This window comes from Colletotrichum aenigma (assembly GCF_013390185.1).
Source record: "Colletotrichum aenigma strain Cg56 chromosome Unknown KSG_Cg56_contig01, whole genome shotgun sequence".
Classification (NCBI taxonomy): Eukaryota; Fungi; Ascomycota; class Sordariomycetes; order Glomerellales; family Glomerellaceae; genus Colletotrichum; species Colletotrichum aenigma.
Window position 1 is genome coordinate 7,522,000 of NW_023500907.1, and position 25,985 is coordinate 7,547,984.

The 25,985-nt window shown below is 54.7% G+C and overlaps 10 protein-coding genes across 10 annotated transcripts; 7 read left to right on the forward strand and 3 right to left on the reverse strand.

Moving 5' to 3' along the window:
* Positions 1-324: 324 nt before the first annotated feature.
* On the forward strand, positions 325-1,865 carry rrb1 (Ribosome assembly protein rrb1; the record flags this gene model as incomplete). Its single annotated transcript, XM_037317244.1, has 2 exons — positions 325-538; positions 586-1,865. 2 exons carry the CDS (start codon positions 325-327, stop codon positions 1,863-1,865), a joined length of 1,494 nt encoding a protein of 497 aa, XP_037186220.1.
* Positions 1,866-2,461: 596 nt separating this feature from the next.
* CGCA056_v001986 (uncharacterized protein) lies at positions 2,462-3,036 on the forward strand (the record flags this gene model as incomplete). Its single annotated transcript, XM_037317245.1, has 2 exons — positions 2,462-2,592; positions 2,652-3,036. 2 exons carry the CDS (start codon positions 2,462-2,464, stop codon positions 3,034-3,036), a joined length of 516 nt encoding a protein of 171 aa, XP_037185325.1.
* Positions 3,037-4,760: 1,724 nt separating this feature from the next.
* CGCA056_v001987 (uncharacterized protein) lies at positions 4,761-5,755 on the reverse strand (the record flags this gene model as incomplete). Its single annotated transcript, XM_037317246.1, has 2 exons — positions 4,761-5,485; positions 5,536-5,755. 2 exons carry the CDS (start codon positions 5,753-5,755, stop codon positions 4,761-4,763), a joined length of 945 nt encoding a protein of 314 aa, XP_037185324.1.
* A 2,017-nt stretch (positions 5,756-7,772) lies between these two features.
* On the forward strand, positions 7,773-8,291 carry THIO-0 (Thioredoxin-like protein; the record flags this gene model as incomplete). The annotated part of the gene is made up of 1 exon (XM_037317247.1): positions 7,773-8,291. The coding sequence occupies one exon, from the start codon at positions 7,773-7,775 to the stop codon at positions 8,289-8,291; it is 519 nt and encodes a 172-aa protein (XP_037185327.1).
* Positions 8,292-8,677: 386 nt separating this feature from the next.
* On the reverse strand, positions 8,678-11,798 carry CGCA056_v001989 (putative WD repeat-containing protein; the record flags this gene model as incomplete). The annotated part of the gene is made up of 4 exons (XM_037317248.1): positions 8,678-11,120; positions 11,172-11,302; positions 11,354-11,493; positions 11,621-11,798. The coding sequence occupies 4 exons, from the start codon at positions 11,796-11,798 to the stop codon at positions 8,678-8,680; spliced, it is 2,892 nt and encodes a 963-aa protein (XP_037185326.1).
* A 3,087-nt stretch (positions 11,799-14,885) lies between these two features.
* dom34 lies at positions 14,886-16,208 on the forward strand (the record flags this gene model as incomplete). The annotated part of the gene is made up of 2 exons (XM_037317249.1): positions 14,886-14,966; positions 15,090-16,208. 2 exons carry the CDS (start codon positions 14,886-14,888, stop codon positions 16,206-16,208), a joined length of 1,200 nt encoding a protein of 399 aa, XP_037184359.1.
* Positions 16,209-16,743: 535 nt separating this feature from the next.
* Positions 16,744-17,789, forward strand: CGCA056_v001991 (putative oxidoreductase; the record flags this gene model as incomplete). Its single annotated transcript, XM_037317250.1, has 4 exons — positions 16,744-16,818; positions 16,875-16,885; positions 16,939-16,996; positions 17,049-17,789. The coding sequence occupies 4 exons, from the start codon at positions 16,744-16,746 to the stop codon at positions 17,787-17,789; spliced, it is 885 nt and encodes a 294-aa protein (XP_037184360.1).
* A 1,233-nt stretch (positions 17,790-19,022) lies between these two features.
* ITP1-1 (Itaconate transport protein) lies at positions 19,023-20,071 on the forward strand (the record flags this gene model as incomplete). The annotated part of the gene is made up of 3 exons (XM_037317251.1): positions 19,023-19,461; positions 19,510-19,757; positions 19,808-20,071. The coding sequence occupies 3 exons, from the start codon at positions 19,023-19,025 to the stop codon at positions 20,069-20,071; spliced, it is 951 nt and encodes a 316-aa protein (XP_037184357.1).
* Positions 20,072-20,256: 185 nt separating this feature from the next.
* Positions 20,257-21,964, reverse strand: aflU (cytochrome P450 monooxygenase aflU; the record flags this gene model as incomplete). The annotated part of the gene is made up of 4 exons (XM_037317252.1): positions 20,257-20,422; positions 20,476-20,900; positions 20,951-21,660; positions 21,718-21,964. 4 exons carry the CDS (start codon positions 21,962-21,964, stop codon positions 20,257-20,259), a joined length of 1,548 nt encoding a protein of 515 aa, XP_037184358.1.
* Positions 21,965-24,372: 2,408 nt separating this feature from the next.
* CGCA056_v001994 (Satratoxin biosynthesis SC1 cluster protein 4) lies at positions 24,373-25,750 on the forward strand (the record flags this gene model as incomplete). The annotated part of the gene is made up of 5 exons (XM_037317253.1): positions 24,373-24,561; positions 24,615-24,708; positions 24,774-25,173; positions 25,230-25,518; positions 25,628-25,750. The coding sequence occupies 5 exons, from the start codon at positions 24,373-24,375 to the stop codon at positions 25,748-25,750; spliced, it is 1,095 nt and encodes a 364-aa protein (XP_037184355.1).
* Between the last annotated feature and the right edge of the window lie 235 nt (positions 25,751-25,985).

Consider the following 25,985-nt stretch of genomic DNA (forward strand, 5'->3'; position numbering starts at 1 on the left):
AAGAAGCAGCCCGATGCCGTCAAGATGGAAGGCCAGGCCGTCACTCGTTATGGCGGGGCAATCAACACCGAAGGCAATGTGACTCCAGTGAGACAATGGAAAGCGCGACGCGTCGGGGGAACTGAGCCACGTGATATTTTATTCAAGCCACACCGCAACGGTTCCCGGCGCAGATTAGCGCCACGCGGGGTACCTATCGGCCGGCACGCGCCACAAATCGCGGGGCCTTAATTTTTTTTTTCTGCAGCACTGCTTTTTCACAATTCGCAGCGCATACCGGCCGCTTCTTTTTCGACACTAATATCTCCCCCAAAGAACTGCATAATGTCGAAGCGCGCTGCCGACGTCGAAATGGGCGATGCCCCCCTCAAGGGTGGCGATCGCCCTGAAGGCATGGAGATTGACGACAAGGACCCCGGCATGGGCGAGTTCGAGGACGAATTCGAGGACGAATTCGAGAGCGAGAGTGAGGATGGCATCATGGAGGCTGGTGTTGACGGCCGCCCAGATGCCGAGAGAGAAGCCGAGGAGAAGGAGGGTAAGAAGTTTGCGATCCCCCCGACCGTCCACAGACTGACAGATCAGGCGCAATGGAGGTTGACCAAGGCACATTCATCGTCGGACGCAACAAGCTCGAACCCGGCCAGTCGCTCGCGCCAGACCCATCTACCTACCAGATGCTGCACAACATCAGCACTCCTTGGCCGTGCCTTTCCTTCGATATCCTGCGAGACAGCCTTGGCGACAACCGCAAGGTCTACCCCGCCACCATGTACTCCGTCGCCGGTACACAAGCAGAGAACGCCAAAGCGAACGACAACGAGCTGTTGGTCATGAAGTTCAGCGGCTTGAGCCGCATGGAGAGGGGCGAGGAGGACTCCGATGATGATGAAGACGACGACGACGACGAGGACTCGGACCCCATTCTCGAACACAAGGCGATCCCCCTGAACTCGACCACGAACCGAGTTCGCGCCCACCAGATCCCCAACCAAGATCCTACCAAGCCCCCTACGACCCTTACCGCGACCATGACCGAATCTTCCAACGTCTTCATTCATGACGTTACCCCTCACCTCTACTCCTTCGACAACCCGGGCACCACCATCACCGCCCAACAGAACAAGCCAGTCTCTACTATCCGCGCCCACAAGGCCGAGGGTTACGCAGTGGACTGGTCCCCTCTTGTCCCTGGTGGCAAGCTCTTGACCGGTGACAACGACGGTCTCATCTATGTCACAACACGCACCGATGGCGGCGGTTTCGTCACCGACACCAGGCCATTCCAGGGCCACACCAGCTCCGTTGAGGAGATCCAGTGGAGTCCCTCTGAACAGTCCGTCTTCTCGTCCGCCTCGAGCGACGGCACCATTCGCGTTTGGGACGTGCGCAGCAAGAGCAGGAAGCCTGCGCTGACGATGCAGGTCAGCTCGGCCGATGTCAACGTCATGTCGTGGTCGAAGTTGACAACGCATCTCCTCGCCTCTGGCGATGACAACGGCGAGTTTGCCGTTTGGGATTTGCGCCAGTGGAAGCAGAGCTCGACGTCCGCCAAGGACAAGCCCTCTCCCATCGCCAGCTTCAACTACCACAAGGAGCAGATCACGAGCGTCGAGTGGCACCCCACGGACGACAGCATCGTCGCTGTTGCGGCGGCCGATAACACCGTCACGCTGTGGGACTTGGCTGTCGAGCTCGACGACGAGGAGAGCAAGGACACTGGCGGTGTCAAGGACGTACCGCCTCAGCTGCTGTTTGTGCACTACCTGTCCAACGTCAAGGAGCTGCACTGGCACCCTCAGATCACTGGCAGCTTGGTAGCTACCGGAGATGAGTTTAGTGTCTTCCGTACGATTAGCGTTTAGACGAATGTGGATAGTCAAAAATATGGGATACCAAAAGTTTGTTTGTTAAAGAGAAGCGAGCATCGTCTGTGGTGCGTGAACATTTATCTGGCCTGTCTCGGTCGCTACACGTGGATGTCAAGACTCTTGGGTTCTGTGAGTTCGGCCGGGCGGCGAGCCGATTGGAAGATCTCGATGCGGCTTGCTTGGTTGCACGAAGCCCTGAAGAGCCTCGTATAACCCTGGCAACTCGATGTTTGCACCCGGGTATTACTCCGATGGTCACATGGTGGGCTTATTTTGGGAGCTTCGGTGAGGCTGCCTCGCCGAGCTCGCAAGACAGGGGCATCATGATGGTGCGAGGAAGTGAAGCTTGCGGCATTTCATCGGCCGTTCGCAAAGATTGTGGGAAGTTTTGCATCTCCGCTGGCGCATCGTGAGTTGTTTAGCTTCAGCTTTGGTGTACTACCTGCCAAGAGCGCAAGAGGTTTTCTCACAGACGTGATGAGGGATATAAGGGGCGAGGGACCCCCGCCAACAGCAGTCTGAGGCCCCGGACAAATCAAGAGATTCAGAAACTTCACAGCTATCACCTCATTCTCGTCATCAACGTCAACATGCGCAACTTCTTGGGTTTTCTCCTTCTGCCAGGCCTGGCTCTCGGCAGTCCGGTCCTCCAAGCCCAAGAGCCAATCTTCGAGATTCACCAAATGTTTGCCGGTGGCAAGACGCCGGCAGAAGGAAGCTTGTTCGTACATTTTAAATCAGTCGTCGATGGTTCAAATGACTGACATCATATCTCTATAGTGCCCAATTCACCATCAGGCCGACCCCCAGCTCTGGCCTTGTGCTGTGCCGGGTAGACATGCCCGCGTCGCGCATAGTTCCCACAGTCACAGAGACAGTCTGCAAAGATCCAATCGAGCACACTACCGCGAACCAAATCACCTTCAGCCTCACACCGATGGGCGACGGCATGCATTTCAACGTCTGGTATGCCTTCACGAGCCATGGCGCGCTACACGGAGAGAGGCACTTTGGGCCGAAGGAGTTTGACAACGTGACGCTGTCTGATGGCAGGGGCTGGGTTGTCTCTTACGTCGGAGAACATTGGTTCAACGTGACCACCAAGACTGTCATGAGAAGCCCTGCGAAGGAGCTGGGAACGAAGATCGAAGAGAGCCATGCATAGACAACAGTCTAGAGCAAAGTTTTGTGCGAGGAGCTTGACGGGTATGAGAACTAATGGAATTATGAGGATTTCGGAACGAGTCTATCTGGTATGGAGAGGGCCTAAAGGTCTGCGGTTGAGCCTCCGTAAGAGTGTATCTGAGCAGTTTAGTAAACGAAGGCTCAAGTAGGAGCTTTTTTTCACTCACAGTCTGATCGTAACACCCTGCCGGCGTCTGGTACAAGTAAGCACCCGTGTTGATAAACACTTCCTGATTCTCGCAGACAAGCCAGGCAGCCAGGTTAGGGCGATTAATATCCGGAGTGCTCCATGTAAGTGTATCGCCCTGGAAGGCGAACGTGCCGTACGTGTTCTTGGTGGTCGCAAACCACGTCTCGAGCTTCCGCTGGGTCTTGTCTGCAGGGTTCTCGACGTTGAGGTACAGCGAAGACGATCCAGTGAGGTGGACCAGTTGACCATCGTCAATCTTGAACTGACCGGCGGTGCTGGGCGAATCGAGATAGGCCTTGCTGGGCGTCCTCGTGGGCTTGGCTTGAAGGTAGCTGTGGTAGTTTGGCGAGGCGACCGCACGAATCCAGTACCAACCCGAGACAAGGGTCGTGGGGACGGAACCGCCGCCGCCAGCTGCTGTTGTCGTCACTGTCACAAAAGTCGTCGTAGCACGGGTACTGGTGCCAGTTACGGCTGGTGTGCTTGAGACTCTGGCCGATGTGGTTGTTGGTGTGCTTGATCCCGGGATACACTGGCTGTAGTAAGGGCTATTTATGGTCAGTAATTGAATACTTCTCGTGGACAGAGGCCTTTACTTCAAGACTGAGCAAGTATATCCGCTCACGCAAGAAGTTGCGCCGGTCCAATTCTGCCCTCCACCTGGCGTCATATTAGTGCTGATGTTTTGGAACCAAAGGCAATGCAGACTGACATTGTCCCCATGCCGGAGCAGTGCTCTGGGCTTGAACCGAAGCCACCAGTAACAGGCCAGAAACCAAGAGATTCATCACGCCCATCTTGAAGATGGTTTGTTGACAGAGATTCAGAATGGGTTTCTACAGCAGCTGACGACCTTGGCGATCGAACCAAGCATCAATGCCAAGTTCAAGAGTTTAAATACTAAAGCTGTGCCAAGAGAAAATGGTTGCGTTGCATTCCCTTCCGGAAGCCCCGTCAGCTGGACAAATTAACGGAAGCTACCTTTCCTGTCCTTGACTGCAATTTGGTTCGTTCAATCAGAATGAGGGAAACGACACTCGCCAGCTAAGATACTAGTGTCCGTTGGGACAACGGCGCCCCAGGTAAATTAACTGCACATTTCAAGGTAGTAACACACGCCGGATGTAGGCCCGAACCAACATCCAAGAGTGAGTCCGGACGTCGGCTAAGTGGGCTTCGCGGAGGCCAGGCTCCGGATCCAAATCGGTCAGCCCGGACGACGCCAACTGCACATAATGCCCATTGAACTTGAGCTACGTGACCAGACTTTGTAAGACAGCCACACATTACATTTGCATGAATATTGATGATGAGAGTATAGAAAGAGCTTTGCCATCTGGGCGAGTGCGAATGATTAGGATTGTAGGGACGACAAGGACGACTAGCATGACTGGAATAACATAGTATCGTCCACTTAGCTAGCACTATGTGTTAGGATAGTGTATGCACTAAAGATCGACTTGTGATTATGGAGACGACTGAGAACCAGATGCTCGAACAGGACGATGAAAGATTCAAGCTGACGCCCGAGCGATAAAGCCGCTGAGGACATCGAGCAAGAAAGGGTCCAGTCCCATAACCTCCGCCCCACGACACAAAAGATGCCAAAACTCAGTCCTGTCATCGCCGCCGGCTTCCAAAGCTCCAATACAATTTCCACCGCCGGTGGCCCCCGCGACAAAGGTCAACGTCAACAGGACCCAGCCAATGGCGTCTTCGGCACATGTGCTCCCAGAAGGCTGGCGGAACTCGATCGTTCGCCCGTTTTCATTGCCGAGGAGGCGAGCAAAGTTCCACTTGTAGACCTTTCCGTGGACGAAATCCTTTTTTCTGCCGTGGGCCCGGCCGTACGCGCTTGAGGCGGGGAAGATGCACATCGCCTCGACGACGGCGGATGTGCCGCGCTGCGAGGCCGTGTCGAGGATATCCAAACAATCCTCCAAGGTCTGACAGCGTGCCATGATTGGATTCCAGCGGTTGCTTTGGCACCAATATGCTGATTCTCTGTCGGCGGGCACCAAGGCGTCGAAGCGTGCCTCGTAGGTAAGAATTGCCTTGGACAGGGCGGCTAGCTGATACGGCGAGAAGTCCTGGCCGTCTTGGCTGATGTGGACGTGGGTGCTGCACTGCGGAATATACTGGATCGATGAATGCTTCTGGATGGCGGAAAAGATGTTGCCCGTGTCTGCCAGCCAGAGGGAATCGAGGCTGAATACGGGAGACACCAGTTCAAGTGCCCCTGAATCAACGGTCAGTCTTTTCTCATCGTCTCGGACACCCTTTACAAACAGTTGTTCTTGGATGGATGTTGAGGGATGGTAATCTCCTGAACAATGGACCATTTGCGGTAGTTTGGGTCTACCTTTTCCTTGACCTGGTTGTTGACCCCCTTTTTGGTGAGACGGGCGCTGGTGTCTTGGGCCATGGTAAGCCACGTCTTGTGCTTCTTGCTACTGTTGAACGAGAGTTCGAGCTCGAAACCAAAGTTCAACGATTGATAAGCAGCCATCATTGGATATTTCAGGAGACTTTAAATTTGAATACGACAAGAGCTGATTGTAGAGACACACGATGGTCACCACATTCAAGCTGAACAGCGGCCAGGGACATTATATGAACTCGCCGACCACCCCGAACATATCCAGCCTCGGAGCTTCGCTAGTGTCGACACTTGAGTCATCCAATCCTGTTCCAAAACATGAATTACCCACGATGCTCGTCTCGCGATTGCTGAACAGCCAGCGCCAGTCTCCTGATCTACAGAGTCTCTTCCGGAAAGGAGGTTACAGCCAACCTCCTATCGACCTCTAAGACCATGGTATTGTATGGAATACAACCCAAACTGTCCGTTTCATAGGCTCACAACCATCACTCCCCATGAAAAGCATCGCGAGACGCTCGCCGCCGGCGCTTGAGGCAGGAGAAACTCTGCCATGGACACTTGAATGTTACCCCTAAGCTCCCAGCCAGCTTGTACTGACTGTAGAGGTGGGGGCCGGCGAGGCCAGAAGCACTAAGCCTTGCGGTCATCGAATGAGAATACGTCTTTGACACTTGGAAGCGCCTCTGTCATTTAGAGACAGCCTGATCTCCAGGCACATCCACTTGGCGAGAAATGTCTGCAGGGACCAGGCTGGGCCAGACCGCGGATAGTTGAAGGATACATGGGCGTCAGCTTGAAGGTCTCGAGGGCCGGCTTGCTCGCGCTAATATAGGCGCCGATGAGGGTCGTGAAGGTGTGAAAGGCCTGCGTGGAGGGGCGGCGAGAGCCATGGATGAGGTTGGAGCTGGGGGCGGGCGGGCGCTTTGGGGATGGGGGGGGGGGGGGATTACGACCTTTGCGAGACATTCCATGGGGTCATCTGACGCCGGGACGAAGGAGGCTGAGAGGCTGTTGGTTCATTCTTCCGACTTCTTGTTCGCAAGACTTATTGGTAAAATGGCCCGATAACTGGGATAGAACCTGTTGGGTCGGCTGAGGTTTACGTTGTGTGTCGTGGCCACATCGCTTGACGATGGCCGTCCACAGACCCGGACTCTGAGGTTTGTGTGTCCCCCCGCAGTTGGGGCCTTCACCCTCACCAGCTTTGCGCTTGCAAAACAGAACCTCCAGGGCGGCTGTTTGGTCAACCTTGGACCATAACCAGGAGAAGTGGTGCGCCGATGACGGAAGTACGGATCCATTGTCGACAGGATGTTAGTGGATGGGCGCATAATGAAGGCAAGTTGGATGGGGAAGTGAGGGGGAATGAGAAGTCGTTATCGCAGTGCCGGAATGAGATGTCGACTGGGATGGTGCGTAGTGGATGGTGAGGATCGCAGTTGAGATCGAGAGATGGCCTGGCGGTCTCTGGTGCTGGTATCCCTCCTCTGTCAAGACGGCGGTTGTACTGTCGCATAGTCGAGTAAAGGCGCCCTTCCGGCTTGACCATCAAGATCGGCAATACCTTGGTATTGTGACCAGCTATGCGTAGATCGATGCACAGGACCGTCAAGATCCAGTGACTTGGGTCGCATGCAGAAGGCGCCGGTTCGGCGGCCTGTGCCAGGGAGGGGTGTGGAACTGCGCCTGCGATCTTGGAGAACACATGCAGACGGCCGCATGAGGTACAGGAGAATGCCCTCGTTGAGCCTGTCAGAGCGAAGGATGGAAAGTGACAAATGCTCTTTTGTGTGTTTCTCGAGCCTCTGTAGGTGTTCGGCGTGGATTACGGATGCTGGGTGGCCAATGACGGAAGCTTCAGGGAGCCAACACATAGCGCCTTCCCCGGGCGAGAGCACCTGGAAGGTTCCTCGGCGGCTGACCCCACCTGCACTGCAGTTGCTGGAAATGGAAGCTGACAATTGCGACTTTTCAATGTATTTTTATTTTTTAACTCACATCGCGACGGCGATAATCAAACTCACACAACCCCCAGTAAACATATAAACGGCACACAGAGAGCCACGGGATCTTGCTTCTCACCATTGAAATTCCAAACTGAACTGCGCACCCACAAAGCCACACAGCAGCAGCGACATCCAAAATGGTCGTCATCCACGCTTCCAACCTCGCCGACTTTGACCGGCTCAAGTCCGCCAACACGTACCTCGTTGCCGACTTCTACGCAGACTGGTGCGGGCCCTGCCATCAAATCAAGCCCATGTACGAGAACCTCGCCAACACGCACGGCCAACCAGGCCATCTGGTCTTTGTCAAAGTCAACGTCGACTCTGCGACCGATGTCGCCCGCCGCTACGGCGTGACCGCCATGCCCACCTTCATGTTCTTCGAGAACGGCCAGCCTTACAACGGCGGCCGCGCCACCATCCGCGGCGCTGACCCGCGGAGCTTGACCAGTACCGTCCAGGAGCTGGGCCAGTTGGCGAAAAAGAAGGCTGCCGACGACACTGCCGCGGCCGTCAAGAAGGCCGAGGCCGAGAGGAAGAGGAAGGAGGCCGAAGAAGCCGAGAAGAAGCCCGACGACGGGTCCACGGTGTCTGGGGGGTACACCCTCGGCGGGCAAAGTGGGAAGAGGTCCGACTGGAAAATGTCTCTGAGGTGAGAGGTCTCACTGTGGCCTCCAAATTCATTTCACAAGTTTAAGAGCAAAACAGCATGGGAGGAGTCTCGGTAGATACCAGAGTAAATTAAATGCATACGTCTTGAGGAAACTTTTCATGTACTCCAATCCTGAGCCTGCGCCTATCGTCGCTTGTTACATCTTTCCCCCCAGAACGCCTTGAATAAAAACAAACCAAAATAAAATGCCAAATGTGTGTATGTATGCTGTTGTTCGTCCCTTTCTCTCTCTTCAGCCGTTACGGGGGTATATGGTATCTTGTTCATGACTAATGCGCCTCGTCAAGTTGTGTCCAGAACATCGAATCCAAGTAGACACTCATTCATCCATCGTCGTCGTCATCTAAATTTCACACTCACTTACTCTTTTCATTTACCGTCCTCGACGAGCTTGCCGCACCCAACGCAAATGAGCCGTTGTCGCCCGCCGACCCTCTTGGCCTTGAACTCTCGACTGCCGCACTTTTGGCAATTCATCTGATCGCCTTCGTCGCTGGTGTACTCCGAGCTAAGGCGGCTAACCATGGAGTTGATACGGCCGTTGGGGCCGCTGTCGCCAGGTCGCAGCAGTTGGGGATCGGTCTCGACCTTCTCTGTAATGTCTTTCTCTATACTCGTGCCATTTTGTTCCTCCTCGACTGTCTTGTCGAAGATGCCCGGGCCGATGCTTTTGCGCCGAGACGCCTTGGTGACGTTGCTGGCCGTCGTCGGTGTAGTGTCCGCCGTGCTCATGCTGTGCCGGCCTTGTCCCTGTGACTGCGCAGCGCTCACGTTGCTGAACGATACAGATGAGCGCAGCGACGAGATGCCACGCCATCGGTTCAGGTTCCAGAACGAATAGCTTGCGCCTGCAGGATCCAGCCGAAGCTCATCGCTTTCAGCATCGTCTTCGTCCGCCGACCGGAACGAGAAGCTCGGCGTCGGCGGGATCGACGGACCCCTCTCGCGGGATGCCCGGCTTGACGTCGGACTCGCGGGCAGCTGCGGCCGCGCTTGCGGTGAGCCGGCATACGGTTGCTTCCGCGCTTCTGAAGCGAGGTTGGCTGCACTCGTGTTGATTGGGGTTCGGGCCGCTTTGTTGGGCGACAGGGACCTCTCGCTCTGAGATGGCGTGAGAACCATCGAGCTGGGACGTCCATGCTCAATTCCTTGCCGCCAAGAAATAATATCAGAGCTAAGCTGAGAGGCACCCGGAGCCGCGGCTCGCGTGATGGAGCTCCGGCGTGAACGATTATGGCTGCCAACGCTGGTGCGGGTTGCGACGCTTCCGCTCCGACCCACCATACTCCCCGTTAGCCGGCTCTCATGTCTGCGCTTGATGAACGCGCAGTCTTGACGGAACACTTTGATGACGCCAGATTGGTCAGTCGTGACCAGAATCTGTCCGTCAAAATGCTTTGACTTCTCAATGTACTGAGGGGATTCCTCGGGCTTCTTCACCTGTGTTTTGGTGTCGTCATCAGATTGGCCTCCCTGGCTGGCGATGGACTCTTCGAGGCTCATAAGCGTCACGGGTGGTGGGTTGCACAGATCGTACAGAGGGTCTCCCGAGCCGCCGAGAAGTTGGCGGGACTTAGTCGGCGCGAAGATGGCCGTCGATACCCGGTCAGAGTGTGCGTCAAAGTATTCGCAAGGCTTATCCTTCTCCGAGTCTGCCGAGCGCACCGACCAGATGTACGTCTTCTTGTCTTCGCTTCCCGACACGATCCATTGTCCGTTGTCACTGAAATCCGCATGAATCTGACTGCAGGTGTTCTCCAGACCCTTGAACTTGGCGTCCAAACTCTTATCGCGGAGGTTGTACAGACGAACTCTCGAGTCGTTGGAAGTAATCAGCACCTTGACCTCCTCATCGATAACCATGGTCTTTATTCCAGTGATCTTGCTGCCTTTGGCGTTTTTGCCCCTGGAAGACCGGACATGGAGTTGGGACACGTTCTTGAGACCATCGGTATCGTAAAACATACACATGCCCGAATAAACTCCTGCAATGGCCGTCTTGCCATCGGGCGAAAATGCCACTGCCGTAATCAAGTCTGAGACGTGCGCCGAGTAGGCCACGGCCTTGTCTGGAATGCTCCAAAGTCGGAGCATTGAATCAAGGGATCCCGCCAAGAAGAACCGGTCGTCCGTGGGATGGAAGCAAATTGATGTGGTGAAATCATTGCTTTTCGCGGCGAAGAGACACTCCTTTCTGCTGATGTGCCATAAACGAATAGTCTTGTCCATCGATGACGATAGCAGGAAGTTGTTCTTGCTCCAACTAAGGTCGAGTACCTCTCCCGTGTGACCCCGGAACTCATGCACCGGTTTGCTCCGAAACACAGGCGCACTAAGCCTCTCCCCATTGGCATCGTTGGCGCTTTCTTCGTCTTCATGCCGCCGTCTCTCTTCATGAGTCGAGATCACTGCCCAAACCCGTACCACTTGATCCTTTCCGGCAGCGGCGAAGTACTTGCCGTCTGGGCTGAATTCGGTTGCCCAAATTGCGCCGCCATTGTCCGAACGGCGGCTACCGTTCGACGTCGTCACCGTCGCGCCTTTTTCGTCGTTTGCTCCGGGTTGCGGGATTGTCAGCTCTTGGGCAAGGAACATGCGATTGAACTCGCGGTTCTTCTTGTTGTGCGCCTTGATGCGGATGTACCGCGGGGGCTCCTTGTGATGGGGGATGTAGCCGGAACCGATGACAGAGGAAAAGACATGGGCATTATTGCCCTCAGTGCGCTGATCGCTAAAAACAGATTCCTCATCGTCGTCACGTCTCCGGCCGCCGCGCATGCTCAATCGACTCAGGAATGAACCCCCTACTTTCCTACATGCCTGTCAGTACTTGCGCCAAAGCCAGCCCATCGACGGCACGCACTTGTTCTTTGGAGCATCGAATGCGTGTACGGCAAGCTTCGTTGGCTGCTCAGGGTCGGGAAGAGGGCTGTCTGGAGGTCGCCGGAGTTGTGGAGGAACAGTGTGGTCGGTGTTGGTTCGCATCAAAATGTGCTTCAACATGTCAGCTAGGTGGCCCTGAGAAGCACCGAGGGAACGTCTCACTTGGGATAACGGGTCAATGGCAGCTGGAGAATGGACAGCGGCGGGGGCAGGCTTGACGGGCTTGAGCTCCTTTGCATTCGGAGTCGTACTCCGGCTCAGCTTCGTAGGCGTCTTCTTGGCGAAGGTTGGAAAGCTGCTGCCTATACCACGATTAGCATCCACCGTCCACGTCTGCGCCACAAGGGCGACGATCAAAGGCTCCCGCAGGTCGAGTGTCCAGCGGTGAGAGATGAGAAGAGTGGCTCCAGAGTAGATCGTCTCACGTACCTTGGGTCTGGGAATCTGAAGCGGCTGGCGACTTGTGAGGCGTAACAGAGGGCTCACGGCTCACGGGGATTGGCAGACCAGGCTCGGAGGCGGACGCCGGAGGCAGAGGATGGGGTGCTGGGCCGTCATCGCGACGGCCGGCGTCCGAGAGCTTTATGGCGGACGTAGGGGTCGACATTTCCCATCATGCGCAACGTGGGCAAGGGGAAAGCCGCGCGTAAAGCTGGGTCGTGGAGGAGAAAGTTGGGTCGGTGTGATCTGAGATGTGTGTAATTGCTAATGGGCGCGCGCGGGCGGGTGAGCGAGGTAAGCGCGGGAAGGTAAGCTGAGAAGTGCCCTCGGTGGCTTTCGTGGATCTCGAATAAGCGGCCCTGTCTCTGGTGGACAACAGGTGGTAGTGAAGAGCAGGACGGTCGAGTGAAAAAGCAATACGAGCGATCCGAGAGACCCGATGGTCACGAACGGGATTGGACGGGGGAACGGGTGCAGCGGCCGGAGGGCGGGATGATTGGCGCTCCCACGGAGAGTTGTAGATGACCGACACAGTTCAAGACGAACAAAGAAGTGCGGTCCCGCGGATTGGAGATTGGGGTGGGAGGTACCGAGTTCTCGTTGGTAGGCCGCTCTTCCTCGTTCCCGTCGTTTCCGATACGACAATCAACAGGAAACGAAGAAGGAAAAAAAAAGATGGAAACGAGAAGAAGCGGACCGCCTCGGACAAATTGAAGTAAGGTATCTGGCGGTCGGTGTGTTAGTCGCGCGCGCGCGGTTTGAACGTGTTGTGTGTGGTGGTATTAATTTTTTTTGGCGGTGGTGAGGCGGTTGGGCGGGCTGCGGGTGGTTGGGAATGGACCTGGACCTGGACGCCGGGGCCGAAAACACATGGGAAATGGGAATAGTGGGAATCGGATGCTTGGAAATGGAGGCTAATACGGAGTACGCGGGATCGGGTTGAACCAGTCCGCGTATTCCGGGCGAAGCGACGGGGTTGACATGCGCAGTGAAATAGAAGAAGAGGTCGGGGAAAGACAGGGCACCGCTGCGACGCACCTTTCTGTGACACTTTCAACCAAGCAGGTTAAGGTAAGGTAAGTAGGTATTCGCAAGCTACTGAAATGCCATGCAGCAACTTCAACTGCAGCTGCAAGGTCGATGCGTAATGTCGATGTAATAATAAGCGATGACTTTGCACCAGGACTCGGCCGGGGACTGGACTTGGACTGGCTGGCTGGACCTGCAAGACTGGACAGTGACACACACAACCTTGAAAAGCAGTGCAGATGCGCGGCTTGATCCGCACGGCTTCCTTGCAATTGACCGGGATGGGTTCCCCTCGCAAAGCCGCCGACTGTGGGGGAACCAGAAACGGTTTTGTTTCCTTTTTTTTTTTTTTTTTTTTTTTTTTTCTTCCGTCCTCGGGAACAAAAGGTGCGGTGCGGTGGAATGCGAGCCGAGGCAGCTGCTGCAAATGTCGTATTTCGCGTGCCTGTTGATTAATCGACAAACCAACCCGCGGGCTGCTATGACGCAAATCCCCGAGCAAGACGGAGGCCGGAGGGCGACTGGGCAATGCCAATGCCGCTTCGCAGGGGTGTAACAGCGACGATGTTGGTCGCGATAGACGAGAGTGACAGCAAATGGAAGGGAAAAGAGGAACGCGGGATGAGGGAAGGAAAGAGGATGGCGGTAGGTAAGGTAATAATAGGCCTAGAGGTAGGGCGAAAATAAAGAACCTGAGGGAAGCAGCGCCGAATGCAGCAGCAGCCGGCTTCAGATGTTAAAAAAGAGGAAGGTGAGGTGCCCGACTGCACTGCACTGCACTGCACTGCGTTGCGACGCTCAGGGCGAAACCAAAGACGACACACGCACACTGACACCCGACTTGACTGACACCAATTGGAACGGCGCCGTCCTTCCAGGCTTCCTACGCGGGCACACTACGCTAGGTTGGTGGAAGGACACTGGACGACCGCCACCACCTCTTCACCACCTCGGGTTAGCCTTTTGCCCCAGCTGGTGCAGCCAGGCACCGGAATGGTGTGTCAACAGCCACTGCCAGCCAGCATGCATCCGATCCGATCCAATCCAACCCAATCCAACCCAATCCAACTCAACCAATTGATGGGTGATTACTTTGAACGCAGGTATCAATCAGCAGAGCAAGTAAGCATGGAATGGAGAGCAGTCTCCGTCATGCCAATGGGTCATACCCCATGCTGAGCCACATCCACATCCACATCAGGCTCATCTTTGGATCGCTTATTGTAGCATGTCGCATTCTTACGTATCTTGTTACTTGTTTGAGGAGGCATAATTAATATGGGGAATAGAAAGAGAGAGGATGGACTTTTGACGGCTGGAATTCTGGACCATTTCATGACGTCGTTCGCCCATTCGCCGCCCGACTTTGCCCTGAGCTCAAGCCGGGCAATGCAACGCAACGCAACGACACCGACGGCGACGACAACGACCGTCCGGGGATCTGCGATCAATGATCTGCCCGATTGAACCCTCGAGGCTAATATGGAATCTTGTCCACAACGTCGGGCGGCGGGGTGCGTCTGTGAACAGGGCAGGGGGCCGATTTAAGGTGATGGCTGAAGGTCAAACTGTAAATCGTGCTGGCCACTGCGGCAATCAGATGACCATTGCTCTCACTCAGCATTCAGCTGGCACAACACTGCTGTTGTGTTGTTCACCGAGCTCTGGCCCCTCGAGACCTCTTCTTCTCCAGACTCCTACCTACATACAGAGTGTTAGTTGGGATCATCCAGCAAGACTCCAAACCCAATTGGACTCCCCGCGGGCTTGCTTAGTAGCTCATCGCGTGGCTGTTACCATGGCCACGCAGCAAACGCTACCACACCCCCGGTGAAGCCTCAACTCTGTTGCCTACGTGCTCTTCTGTACTTTGTACTGCTCGACAAAAGGTCATCCCCGCATCATTGCCGGTGGCTGTTCATCCTTCAGACCAAGACGCTTGGACCCCCAGGCACCCAGGTAAGCCTACTGCGTACAGAGGTGCTTCAGTGACAGAAAGGTACACCGCACCGGAGATGCAGCGGGGTGGACTGTCTTAAGGCGCCTGAGAAACGTCATCCTTAGCTCCACGACCCCTGTTCCACATGCAGCAAGGCCAGCCCGAGCTAAGGCAATCTGCCAATCTGCGTCGAGATATTTGGAAATGTTCATCCACGACTCACCCTTCTCCTTTGCGAAAAATCGCCGTCTTCCCCAGGAGCAAATCCAACAGGCCACCAAAAACATGAAGCTGGTCCCGACCAAGTCGTCGCAGGACATTGGCGAAGATGCCGTCACTCTTCTGCCCGAGGACTCTGAGGATATGGTAAGTCAAGTCGCCAGATGCTTTTGTTCTTTTCTGTTCCCTTGCCCCGCCGTCGCAATGCATCGCACCGCATCGCGTTGCATCGCAACCCACGAAACCAAATGCTGACCGCCGTCGCTCCAGTGGCATGCCTACAACCTCATTAGCCCAGGCGATCTCGTCATGGCCCATGCCGTGCGCAAGGTCGTCCAGGAGACAAAGACAGGCAGCACCATCTCCGAACGAGTCCACACCATGCTAGTCATCCGCGTCAAGAGCACATTTTTCGACCCCATCGCCGGCCAGCTCCAGGTCAGCGGCACCGTCAAGTCTGAGAATGCCTACGTCAGTCTCGGCCAACACCACACCCTCGATCTCGAAATCTCTCGTCCATTCACGATAAGCAAGCCCGAGGGCTGGGACACCGTCGCCAAGGAGGCCCTCTCCGAGAGTCTTTCCGACGACAAGGATGGCGCCATGGCCGCCGTCGTCATGCAAGAGGGCATCGCCAACATTTGCATCATCAACCAGTTCCGCACCGTCGTGAAGCAGCGCATCGAGAGTGTCATCCCCAAGAAGCGCAGTGCCGCATCCGAGACATCCCAGGGCATGAAGCGTTTCTACGAAAAGATCCTCACCTCCCTACTTCGCACCGTCAACTTCGATCAGCCCAGACCGTTGCTTCTCGCCAGCCCGGGCTTCGTCGCCGCCGACTTCAGGAAATACATTCAGGACGAGGGGCGAGACAAGTCGGACAAGAAGCTGTCGGCGATCGCCAAGGAGGCCATCGTGATTCACACAAACTCGGGCCATGTCCACAGTCTCAACGAGGTCCTGAAGAGTCCCGAGATGGGCACCAAGTTGAAGGATTTCAAGTTCACAAAGGAGACGAGGTTGATGGACCAGTTCTTTGAGAGGCTACGATTGGAAGACGGGCGTGCATGGTACGGAGCCTCGTCCGTTGCCAAGGCCGTCAATGAGGGAGCCATCGGACCCGGCGGCGGCGTTCTTATTATGAACAACTCCCTGTTCCGCAGCTCCGACATCCCGACAAGGAAAAAGTACGTGGGAATGGTGGACAAGGTCAAGGCAGACGGTGGTGAAGTCAGGATTCTGAGCAGCGACCACGAGAGCGGTCAGCGACTCGACATGTTGGGCAGCATCGCCGCCATCCTGTCGTATCCCATCCACGACCTGGACGACGACGAAGACGACGACGCGGCAGCAGCAGGAGATGGCGACGGCGAAGAAACCATCATATGAGATGGCTACTATTTCATTTAGACACAAAAAACATTTACTTACGACCTTATGAGATATCAAAATATTTACCTGCCCAGCGATTGGCAGCAATGTTCAAGTGTTTGCAATATTTCCAGTGATGGAGGGGCAAATGGCGGGGTAAAGCTCCCGCTTGAACATTTTCAGGCGGGCTGTCTGTGTCTGGAATGGCCTGTTGCCCCTCCCCCTCGTATGACGTAAACAGGCCCCCCAAACAACTGAAACGCGATTCGTGAGTGCCCTCAGCGGTGCGATAACGGCACTGATGAGATGAGCTCGGCACAGCAACACCGAAGCTGCAGCAAATGAGGCCAACGGGGCAAGGCGCAATCCCGTGGAAGAGCACACAGCCGTCCCAGCCCAGTGCAGTGAGCGCAGTGCCCCATGACTAATGGCCTCATTCGGGAGGACGAACCGCTGGGCTGCGAACTCGTCCCGATATCTGCGCCTTCCACTGAAACCCCCTCACTTTGACTTGCGACCACTTCCACAACGCTTTGCTGCGCGTAACCACACAATGGCCGCCGCTCTCACCCTCCAGTCCAAGCAGAAGCTTCCCAACGGCTACGAAATCCCCGTGCTGGGATATGGTGTATGTGCTGTTCCCCTTGCGCGATTATCCGACACCAATTGCTGACAGCCGAGTAGCTCTGGAAGACGTGAGTTTGTGTGAAAGCACGCCCTGGCAGTATCACCATTGACACTCGTATAGTCCCCCCGAGCAGGCCGAGGAGGTCGTAATTGAGGCCTTGAAGGTTGGCTACCGCCATGTAAGACCACCGTTGACCCACACAGCTCGCCCGGGGGATCTGACATTCGCAGATCGACTCGGCCGCCTCGTACAAGAATGAGGCAGGCTGCGGAAGCGCCATCCACAAGACCAAGGACGTCCCTCGGTCCGAGATCTTCTTCACCTCCAAGGTCCGCCATATCAACTATGATGGTGCCAAGACCCAGGTTGAGAAGACCCTCAACGAGACCGGTCTCGACTACATTGACCTGATGTTGCTTCACTGCCCTTACGGCGGTTCCCAAGGTCGCAAGGGCGCCTGGAAGGCTCTTGTCGAGGCTCAGGAGGCCGGAAAAGTCCGCTCTATCGGCGTCAGCAACTACGGCGTGCACCACCTTGACGAGCTCGAGACGCACATCAAGGAGCTGGAGGCGGAGCGCGGGGCCGGCAAGGGTGGCGTCATCGCCGTCGCACAATACGAGATTCACCCGTGGTGCGCGAGAGACGACATTGTCCAGTGGCTCCAGAAGCGCAACGTCGCCATCGAGGCATACAGCCCGCTGGTCAGGGGAGAGCGATGGGGCGAAAAGAACCTCAAGGCCCTCGCCGACAAGCACGGCAAGTCCGAGGCTCAGGTCCTGCTGCGATGGAGTCTGCAAAAGGGATACATCCCCCTGCCCAAGAGCGTCACCCCCGCGAGAATCCTGGCCAACACCGAGGTCTACGACTTTGAGCTGTCGGACGAGGATATGAAGTCTCTCGAGACGGACGAGTACGCGCCAGTCTGTTGGGACCCGACTGTCAGCCCCTTGGACGGACCCCAGGATGGTTGAGCTTGAATAGATTGCTTGTCTCACTTTCTCACGGCTTGTCTCGGCGGGACGTATACCGATAGGCCGGCACCGATAGAGCAAGAGATAGAAAACAAACGACACTTCATTTACCGTTGACCAAAGTGCCGTCGCATGTGAAACCGCCGAGGTCAAGCTTGCGAACTTCTGGAAAGCCTTGTTCGACAGTCTTGGCGTTATCGTGGCCACCGGCCACAAACTCGGGCACGTGTGACGACCTCTCGATGTCGACTTCATTCCCCGGATAGAGAGCGCCGATTCGGTCTCAGTCTTCGCAACGTCGACCGAAAGGGACATGAGCTTGCTCGACTATGTGTTATGATCAGAGGGGGGGAAAAAGAATGACTCATCTTCTTATCATAGACAGCCGCAATCATCTGCCATCTATGCTCAACACTGGGAAAACGCCCGTCTTCTCAAGCCAAGACATCCCCGGAGATGAGCCATGGCTAAAAGCCTCCATAATGATGTGCTTCCTCTTCCTCTTGTCGAGAGAATGGCTCCGTGTCGACATCTTCCCTCGCCCGTCCCAGGATGAAAGAAACCAACACATCAGCACGACCGAGCCTCAGTGAAGGTTGCGTCGAGGTCATTAGCCCATCATCCACCATTTGCGTATCAGACCACGCCGCACCAAGAGAATCGCGCCGTGCAGGATTCTCAAGGACGCAGCGACACTGGGTCGTCTTGCTTGTAGCCCTGGCGGCGTTTGTTGCTCCTCTCAGCGTCTTCATCTACATTCCCATTATCGATACCCTGTCGGAAGAGCTACACGTATCCATCGAGTTCATAAATATTACGATAACATCCTATCTCATCGTTCAAGGGCTTGTTCCGGCTTTGCTTAGCAACATTGCCGATCATGTTGGACGTCGACCGGTGTATCTAGTCTCATTGTTTACGTTCTCTTTGTCGTGCATCGGACTAGCACTGCAACGGTCGTACTCCGAGCTGCTTATTTTTCGAATGATGCAAAGTGCCGGAACATCAAGTGAGCTTCCACCTCAAATGTCATCGAGCCTTGCTTACTTTAGCAGATCTTCTATCTCTCGGAGCTATGGTTGTCAGCGACGCTGCCCCGGCTCATTCAAGGGGCAGGTACATGAGCGCAATGCTGACTGGGTAAACTATGGGAATCACCTAAGTAAATATTGCACTAACATTTGCAAAAGAGTGAACCTTGGCCCCGTTGTAGGTCCATTCGTAGGAGGCATCATGGATGATGAGATAGGATGGCATCAGTCTTTCTGGCTTCTTCTCGCCTTCGGAATTGCTTGCTGGACCTGCCTCTTCTTCTTCCTACCCGAAACCTGCCAAAATACCGTAAACGATAGCATTGAGATGGAACGAAAAGTCAGCTGGCCGGTATCGTCAGCCCTAGTTCCCGACGACAAAGCGGTGGCCGCGCCGGACACCCAAGCGCTTGTCCCATCAACACATGCCTTCCTGAATCCTTTTCGGGAGCTGAAGATTATTTTCCGACGGCTAGATGCGCTCATACTTGCGGGAAACGCCTTGGTTCATCTCAGCTTCACGTGTATCCAGGACTCGCTCGCTCACCTGGCCATGGAGAAGTACAAGCTGAATGGATTGCAAGCGGGCCTGTGCTACGTGCCGTATGGCTTGGCCGTATTCATATCTGCATACGCAGTTGGTGCGTATATTCGCCCCCATTGCATGTTTGTATTCTGACACCGAGTAGGAAAGATCATTGATCATGACTACACCGCCGTGGCGAGGTCTCATGGCATCTCCATCAGCGATTTTGTCGGACACAACTTTGCGAGCTTCCCGATTGAACGTGCCCGACTCCGAACTGTATGGTATCTGTTCCCACTGGTAATCGCTTCAACGGTGTTTTACGGCTGGGCGGTTGAGTACAAGATAAACCTGGGCCTTATCATGATCACGCAATTCATCTGTTGTCTCGCGTCGACGGGCATTAGCAACGTGAGTTTGGAACCACCACACGGCACGTATTGTTGCTCACAACGATGCAGACTTGCCTCACATTGTACATGGACCTCCATCCAAGAAATCCCGGGGTTGCGAGTATAGCAATGAACCTAGTCAGATCCCTTGCGGCCGCGGCCGGTGTTGCTGTCGTCCAGCTACTCGTGGAAGAGTTCGGGACAGGTTGGACTTTCACCGCATATGGGGCCACCTGCTTTGCCTCTGTTCCGATGCTACTAGCAGTCAGGGCTTGGGGGCCGAGATGGCGGGAGGCAGGTAGTCGAATGGGTAGTGGGCAAAGAGGTTATTAGAAGTAGACAGCCATCAGGATACCGGCTGTGAGCTTCCTCACTTGAGCCCGGTGGCATGGCGCTAACAGACAGTCTCCTTTGTCGCTTTCCTTGGGTCTGGATAGAACGAGTGTTGATTATCATTACACACACGCACAATGTGTTACTACGTAGCTTGGACCCTTTCACCGTCGCTGACACCATCTCTACTCAATCTGGATCTTGACAGAAATGGAACCCTTCTTCGTCTGGACGACGATCAAGTCATGGTCGTAAGAGATATCCTCCACGGTGGTGTTGTACAGCTTCGACCTGGGAATAACACGCAAAGCCATCAGGGCCGCCATGAGGTACACCTCGCAGTAAGCCAAGCTTCTTAAGTGTTAGTACGGAGACCCCAAAACTTGAGGAAAGCTATGACTTACTGCTCGCCAATGCACGATCGGCTACCCTTGCCAAAGGCAAGGAGATACTTTTGGAGCTTGTAGTTGGGCTTACCATCCACCAACCAACGCTCGGGGCTGAACTCGTCAGGGTCAGGGAAAAGTTCCTTGTCCCAGTGGTTGATCATGGAGGTCATGCCGATGGGGGTGCCCCTGGGAATGACCCACTCCTTCTTGCCGTCACGAGTCTTGTAGACCAGGTCCTCCTCACGAGCAATTCTAGCCGATCGGTGGGAAACACCAGGCATCATGCGCAGGGACTCATGGATGACGGCCCACAGGAATGGCTTCTGCTCAAGCTCGGTCCATTTGAGGTTCGAGGGGTCAACACCCCGAAGCTCCTCCATCAGGCGGGCGTACGTCGTGGGTTGCGCCAGAAGATAGTAGGTGATGACAGTGAGCGTGGCCTATGTCGGTCAGTTCATGACGCTAGTTCGAAAGTTGGAGCACGACATACGGCAGTGGTCTCGGTACCGGCCAGCAAGAAGTTGAAGCCCTCTCCCGACAAACGGTACATGGACTTCTCAGACTCGGGCATCGTCTTGGACTCCATTAGATCGGCAAAGACTCTTCCGTTCTCAGGGTTGTTCAGAGCTGCTTGGATGTATCCAGGAATGACAACGTTCATCTGTCTCATGACGGACTTGATGTCCTCACCCATGTAGTCGGCCATCATAGGGAGCACCTGCGCCATCTTTCTACCGAGAGCATTGTGTCTCATCATGTAAGCACTCTTGAAGAAAGACTTGACCCAGGTGGCGAAGTTGGGCTCCCAGCCCTCCTGGGCGATGAAGCCCATGGGTTCACCAAAGGCATACTGAGAAATGATGTCGGCAGTGAAGCAGTTGAAGGCTTCCTTCACGTCAAAGGGCTCCTTGCCAGCGGACCTGAGCATCTTGTCGATAGCAAGCTGAGCAAACTCCTGCACCTCGCCCTCCAGCTTGAGCATCTGCTGGCGGGAAAAGAACTTGGACAGGGCGCCTTTGCGCATGCGGTGGACTTCGTGGTTGACGGTGGAGAAGCCGGTGACGGACACGGGGCCGGCGCCGCCGGTGTTCAGCTGGTGCTGCCACTTGTCGCGGATGCGACCCGGACCGGCATAGATCTCATCGGTGAAGAGAGGGTCCGAGCAGTGAAGCTCATCGGGGTTGATTCTGACAATGGGGCCTCGGGTCTTTCTGTCAGAACTCAACCGTGTTCATGACTAGTGCTACCATGACTTACCGTATTGCTCGTGCATCCGTGCAATAACCTTGCCATATCTTCCAAGCAGCCACCAGTCGTAGTATGCCTCGTAAAGGTAGCTCGCGGCTGCGATCTTGGGCCCAGGGAAGCGGGCCAGAGGGTGGAAAGGCGAGATGTTGTACAGCGCGACCAGGATGTAGTAGGCCACATAGAGGCCAAGGAAGTAGACCACGGCCATGGGAGTCAGAGCTGCCTTGAGGCCGTCGGCTATTGAGTTCACAGCCATGTTGAACGCGAACCGCGGGGTGGCATCTACACACGCTTGGGAGGGAAGAGGGGAAGGCGATCCTCGCAGCAATGCGACTTCATGCGCATGTTTCCTATGAGACCTATATACTGCGCATGGCTGTCAAGTATCAAGCTCAAGAACTGCATTCCACTTATCACCCGGTCCACAGCCAGTCGGGTCATTCATAAAAACGGCGAGCTGAGTGGTTGACGGACTGCTGTCACAGCCCCGTCGCGGCGAGATGAACAGACACGACCACGATAGCCCCTGAGAAAGGGACACAACCCTGACGACGAGTCGACTAGTGCTGTTAGTGCGCAATCACTGTGGGGGCGGTCCACAATATGTAGCGACTGGCCGTTGAAGAATGCCCAGTTGAGACGATACACCGATGCAGGTTTCTGGGATTTTGTCTGCCTCCCCATGGAGATGGCTCGTAGTGCATGGACTTGGGAGACGAGCTCGAACGATGAGTGTCAGTCATACTGGAGATCATCAGGGATAGAAGAGCCGCAGACGGTTTGCGATGTCTTGCGAAGCGAACTCTGTCGTAGGTTTTCGATACGCGGCGCGATGGGTGCGAACGAGTCCTCTCCTTGATGATCCCACACCGCTGCAGTAGGTACGAGAAACACAAGACAGCACTGCCGTAATGCAACGCATCCAGCGCTAGGACAAATTGTTCACAGATCTTCAAATGGCTTTATGCGTTTTGGTTGGAACGGACCAGGGCCCGGGACGGAGACAACTCCACCTGGAATCCGCCTTCAATGACACTCTCTTCACCATTTCGCCAGCCGCCGAGGGCACAGAACTATTTGCGGCCCTTGTCAACGGTGTCAAAAAAAGAGCGAGAGACGGACCATCAGCCCCGTCCCGGCCGAGTCACGCAACGGCCCGCGATCTGGAGACGGCTGGAACGTCGTCTCGATCAGTTTCTCACACGTGCTTCTTTCTGGAATTTTGGTCAGAAAGATTACCGAGGAACTCATTGCGATTGACATGATATCAAATAGCGCAGGTGAAGAATCCTGGCATTGCGTGGGATATGCATCCATGAGCATGCTTTTCGTCACAAATAGCGAATATACAGGCCCAAGACGTCGTCTTCCCAACGAAGTAAGTATCTCGCCGGTTGCCACTCTGGGCTCCATGTGAATTCCCAGGTCCCTGAAAACCCGGCAGGAGGATGCGCTAACAACGTTTCACTTCTACGGATAGCTGGCTACTATTAGGTCCCGACGATAAGTCCCGACAGACAGGACAACCGTTACTGTCACCTCGGTCAGCCCAAAGTTCAGAGAGTTCAGGGCCCAATCTGCTGGTTCCGGAGATGATCGGCCGCGCCATCAAAAGGCCTCCCATCATTCACCAATTGGGAAGCGCTTGATTGACCTCCTCCACTGTGTCTTCCCAAACTCGGGGTTGGTCTGGTTGGACCAACGCGGCGTGTCCTGGGACCCCATCCTCGCCAATTTCCAACGGTGGCCGGGGAACTGGGCCTACCGGGGACTGTTGCCGGTAGGATTCGAAGAAAACTCAAAGACCCACTGTCACCAACAAATGCCAAGACACCGCGACATTTTTCTCGCACCCGGCGAAGCATGTGAGGCTGTATTTGTTTTTCTACCAGAGGGGTCTGCAGCTCAGTGTTCACTTATGCAAAGAATCCATGTCCACCATGCCGGGTAAATATTGTGGATGATCATCTTGCAACGTCTAGGCATCTAGGTAGGCATCCGCCTCAGGCAATACGAGACATCGATCAAGACCTCCCAGAGTAACTGCCCGCGGGAATTGAACCAAACAGTCTATTGCTGCTTGTAGTGTATGGAACTGCCGATGGGATGACGCATCTCTCCCAATCGAAGTGAAGCAAGTCTGCGAAGAAAATCTATGACCCACAAGCTGTCAGTCAACTTGTCGCCAACAAGAATCCTTTTGTGAACGAACCCCCTGGCAGACCCCCAAGTCGCTTCATATCACATTTTGGGTTACTAGCCCGTCATTAGAATCCCACGAGTCACGGTGTCGCAGTTCCTGGCATGAAGGACCCGTAAAAGTGCGAGGCGAGGCCATTTGACCCTACCGCGAACCAGGGCCGCTGGAAATCTCGGCGTCGCGAAACAGATCCCCGGTTCTATGTCAGCTGGACCGTACCGAGAGAGATCTTCCCGTCGATTGCCTTCTGAAGGGTGGCTAGAAATGTGAGAGAAGCTGAAGAACCTTCAAATGCGACGGCCGTGACATTACAACTCTAACAGCTGGGGCTGATCGACCCGGTATATCTCCTAGTTATGTCGTGCTTCCCCCATCAACGGGCCACTTCTTGATATCTTGGTCCTCTTGCGCTCATCGCCTATCTATCCGTCGAAGTTGAACCGAGATCAAGCCAGCCGGTCATCATGGCTACACCCGCGGAAGTGGCGACGCCGCCAGTGCAGTACATTCCGATGACAACAAGCGCACGAAACTCTTTGATAGCCATTGGCTGTCTATGTGTCGTCTTCGTATCTGTCGTGTTTGCGCGCTTGTGGGGTCGATTCAGGGGAATCGGGATCGGAGGAGACGACATTCTCGCCGTCGTTGCTTGCGTTTGTCACCACGATGCCACGAACATCAATACGAGTTTACTGACTCTACGTAGCTGTTATCGTGCAGCACCATCGGCCTGAATGTTGCCGTCTTCACATCAGGGGTTGGCTACGATTTTGATCCAGAGTCCGACGTTTATCCAAAACGTAAGTCGACAACCCTTTCCCAATGGTTGTGATATGCCTCTCAGACTAAATCATGTTCTGAACAGTTGTCAACAACCTGCAGTACATCCTCAAGGTGACTTTTGCATTCACGCTCGTCTATCTCTGGGCTTTAGCATGCTTAAAGCTCAGCCAACTCTGGTTCTACCACCGCGCGTTTTCCTTGCAATTGAGCAGGTGGATCTACGTTGTCGCAGGAATCGTTGTTGTTTGGGCTCTGACTTTTACGTTCCTCTTCATCTTCCTTTGCGATCCCATTTCGCAACAATGGACCGTCATGCGCATTGGTCATTGCATGGACCAAATCCTGGTCCTAAAGTGCATCATCATGACCAATGTCATAACTGACTTGTTTATTGTCATACTGCCCATCTGGACCGTCTGGCAACTCCAAATGAGGAAGACCGAGAAGTTTGCAGTCATCTCCTGTTTCGCCCTCGGCCTGGCGTAGGTGGCCTATCTTCCTGCTATCCAATCTATGCTGATACTGACATCCAAAACAGATGCTGTGTCATTGGCATCGTTCGCTTCGTGCTGATATTCACCATCGATCTGATAGGAAACCTCACGGGTACCTCAATCACCACCTTCATGCTCTGCACCATTGAGCTGATGCTCGCGGGTCTTTGCATCAACATTCCTATGCTTCGACCTTTCTACGTGCGATGGAGGGCGAGATACAAGTCTTCTTCTATGGAGAAATCCAACGAACAAAGCGGCTACAAGCATGGGTCAAGCAATCAACTCAAGGTTCAGCCAAAACCAGGCCAGTACACTGCCTGGATCGAGTTGGTAAGCACTCTCTTGTCGTTCTGGCTATGGTCCAAGGGCTTTGACACACAGACGACTTTGCTACTTGCTGTATACCTATGAGATTATCATGCTGACGGCCGCTTTGCAGAACGACAAAGATGGCCACGAGACAGTCAGCAACGACGACGGCGGATCCGAGAGAAACCTGACGAGGGGGCAACCGAGCGACGCGATCCACGTGAAAACAAACTGGAAGATCACCAGGGAATAATTCAAGACAAGGCAACAATACCTACCAATGGACGACAAAGTGGAGATGACAACACCTCGGGGTTAGAAAGTAAAATGGGAACCAGGAAAAGGGTGAATCAACAGGGCGCATCGATGGGTTGCTATACACAGGGACGGATACTTATGAACGAAGCTATATGGATCGATACCCATCCAAAGAGTCTACGGAACTGAACAATTATGAACTGCAGTGGCTACCGGCAGATTTGGAGACA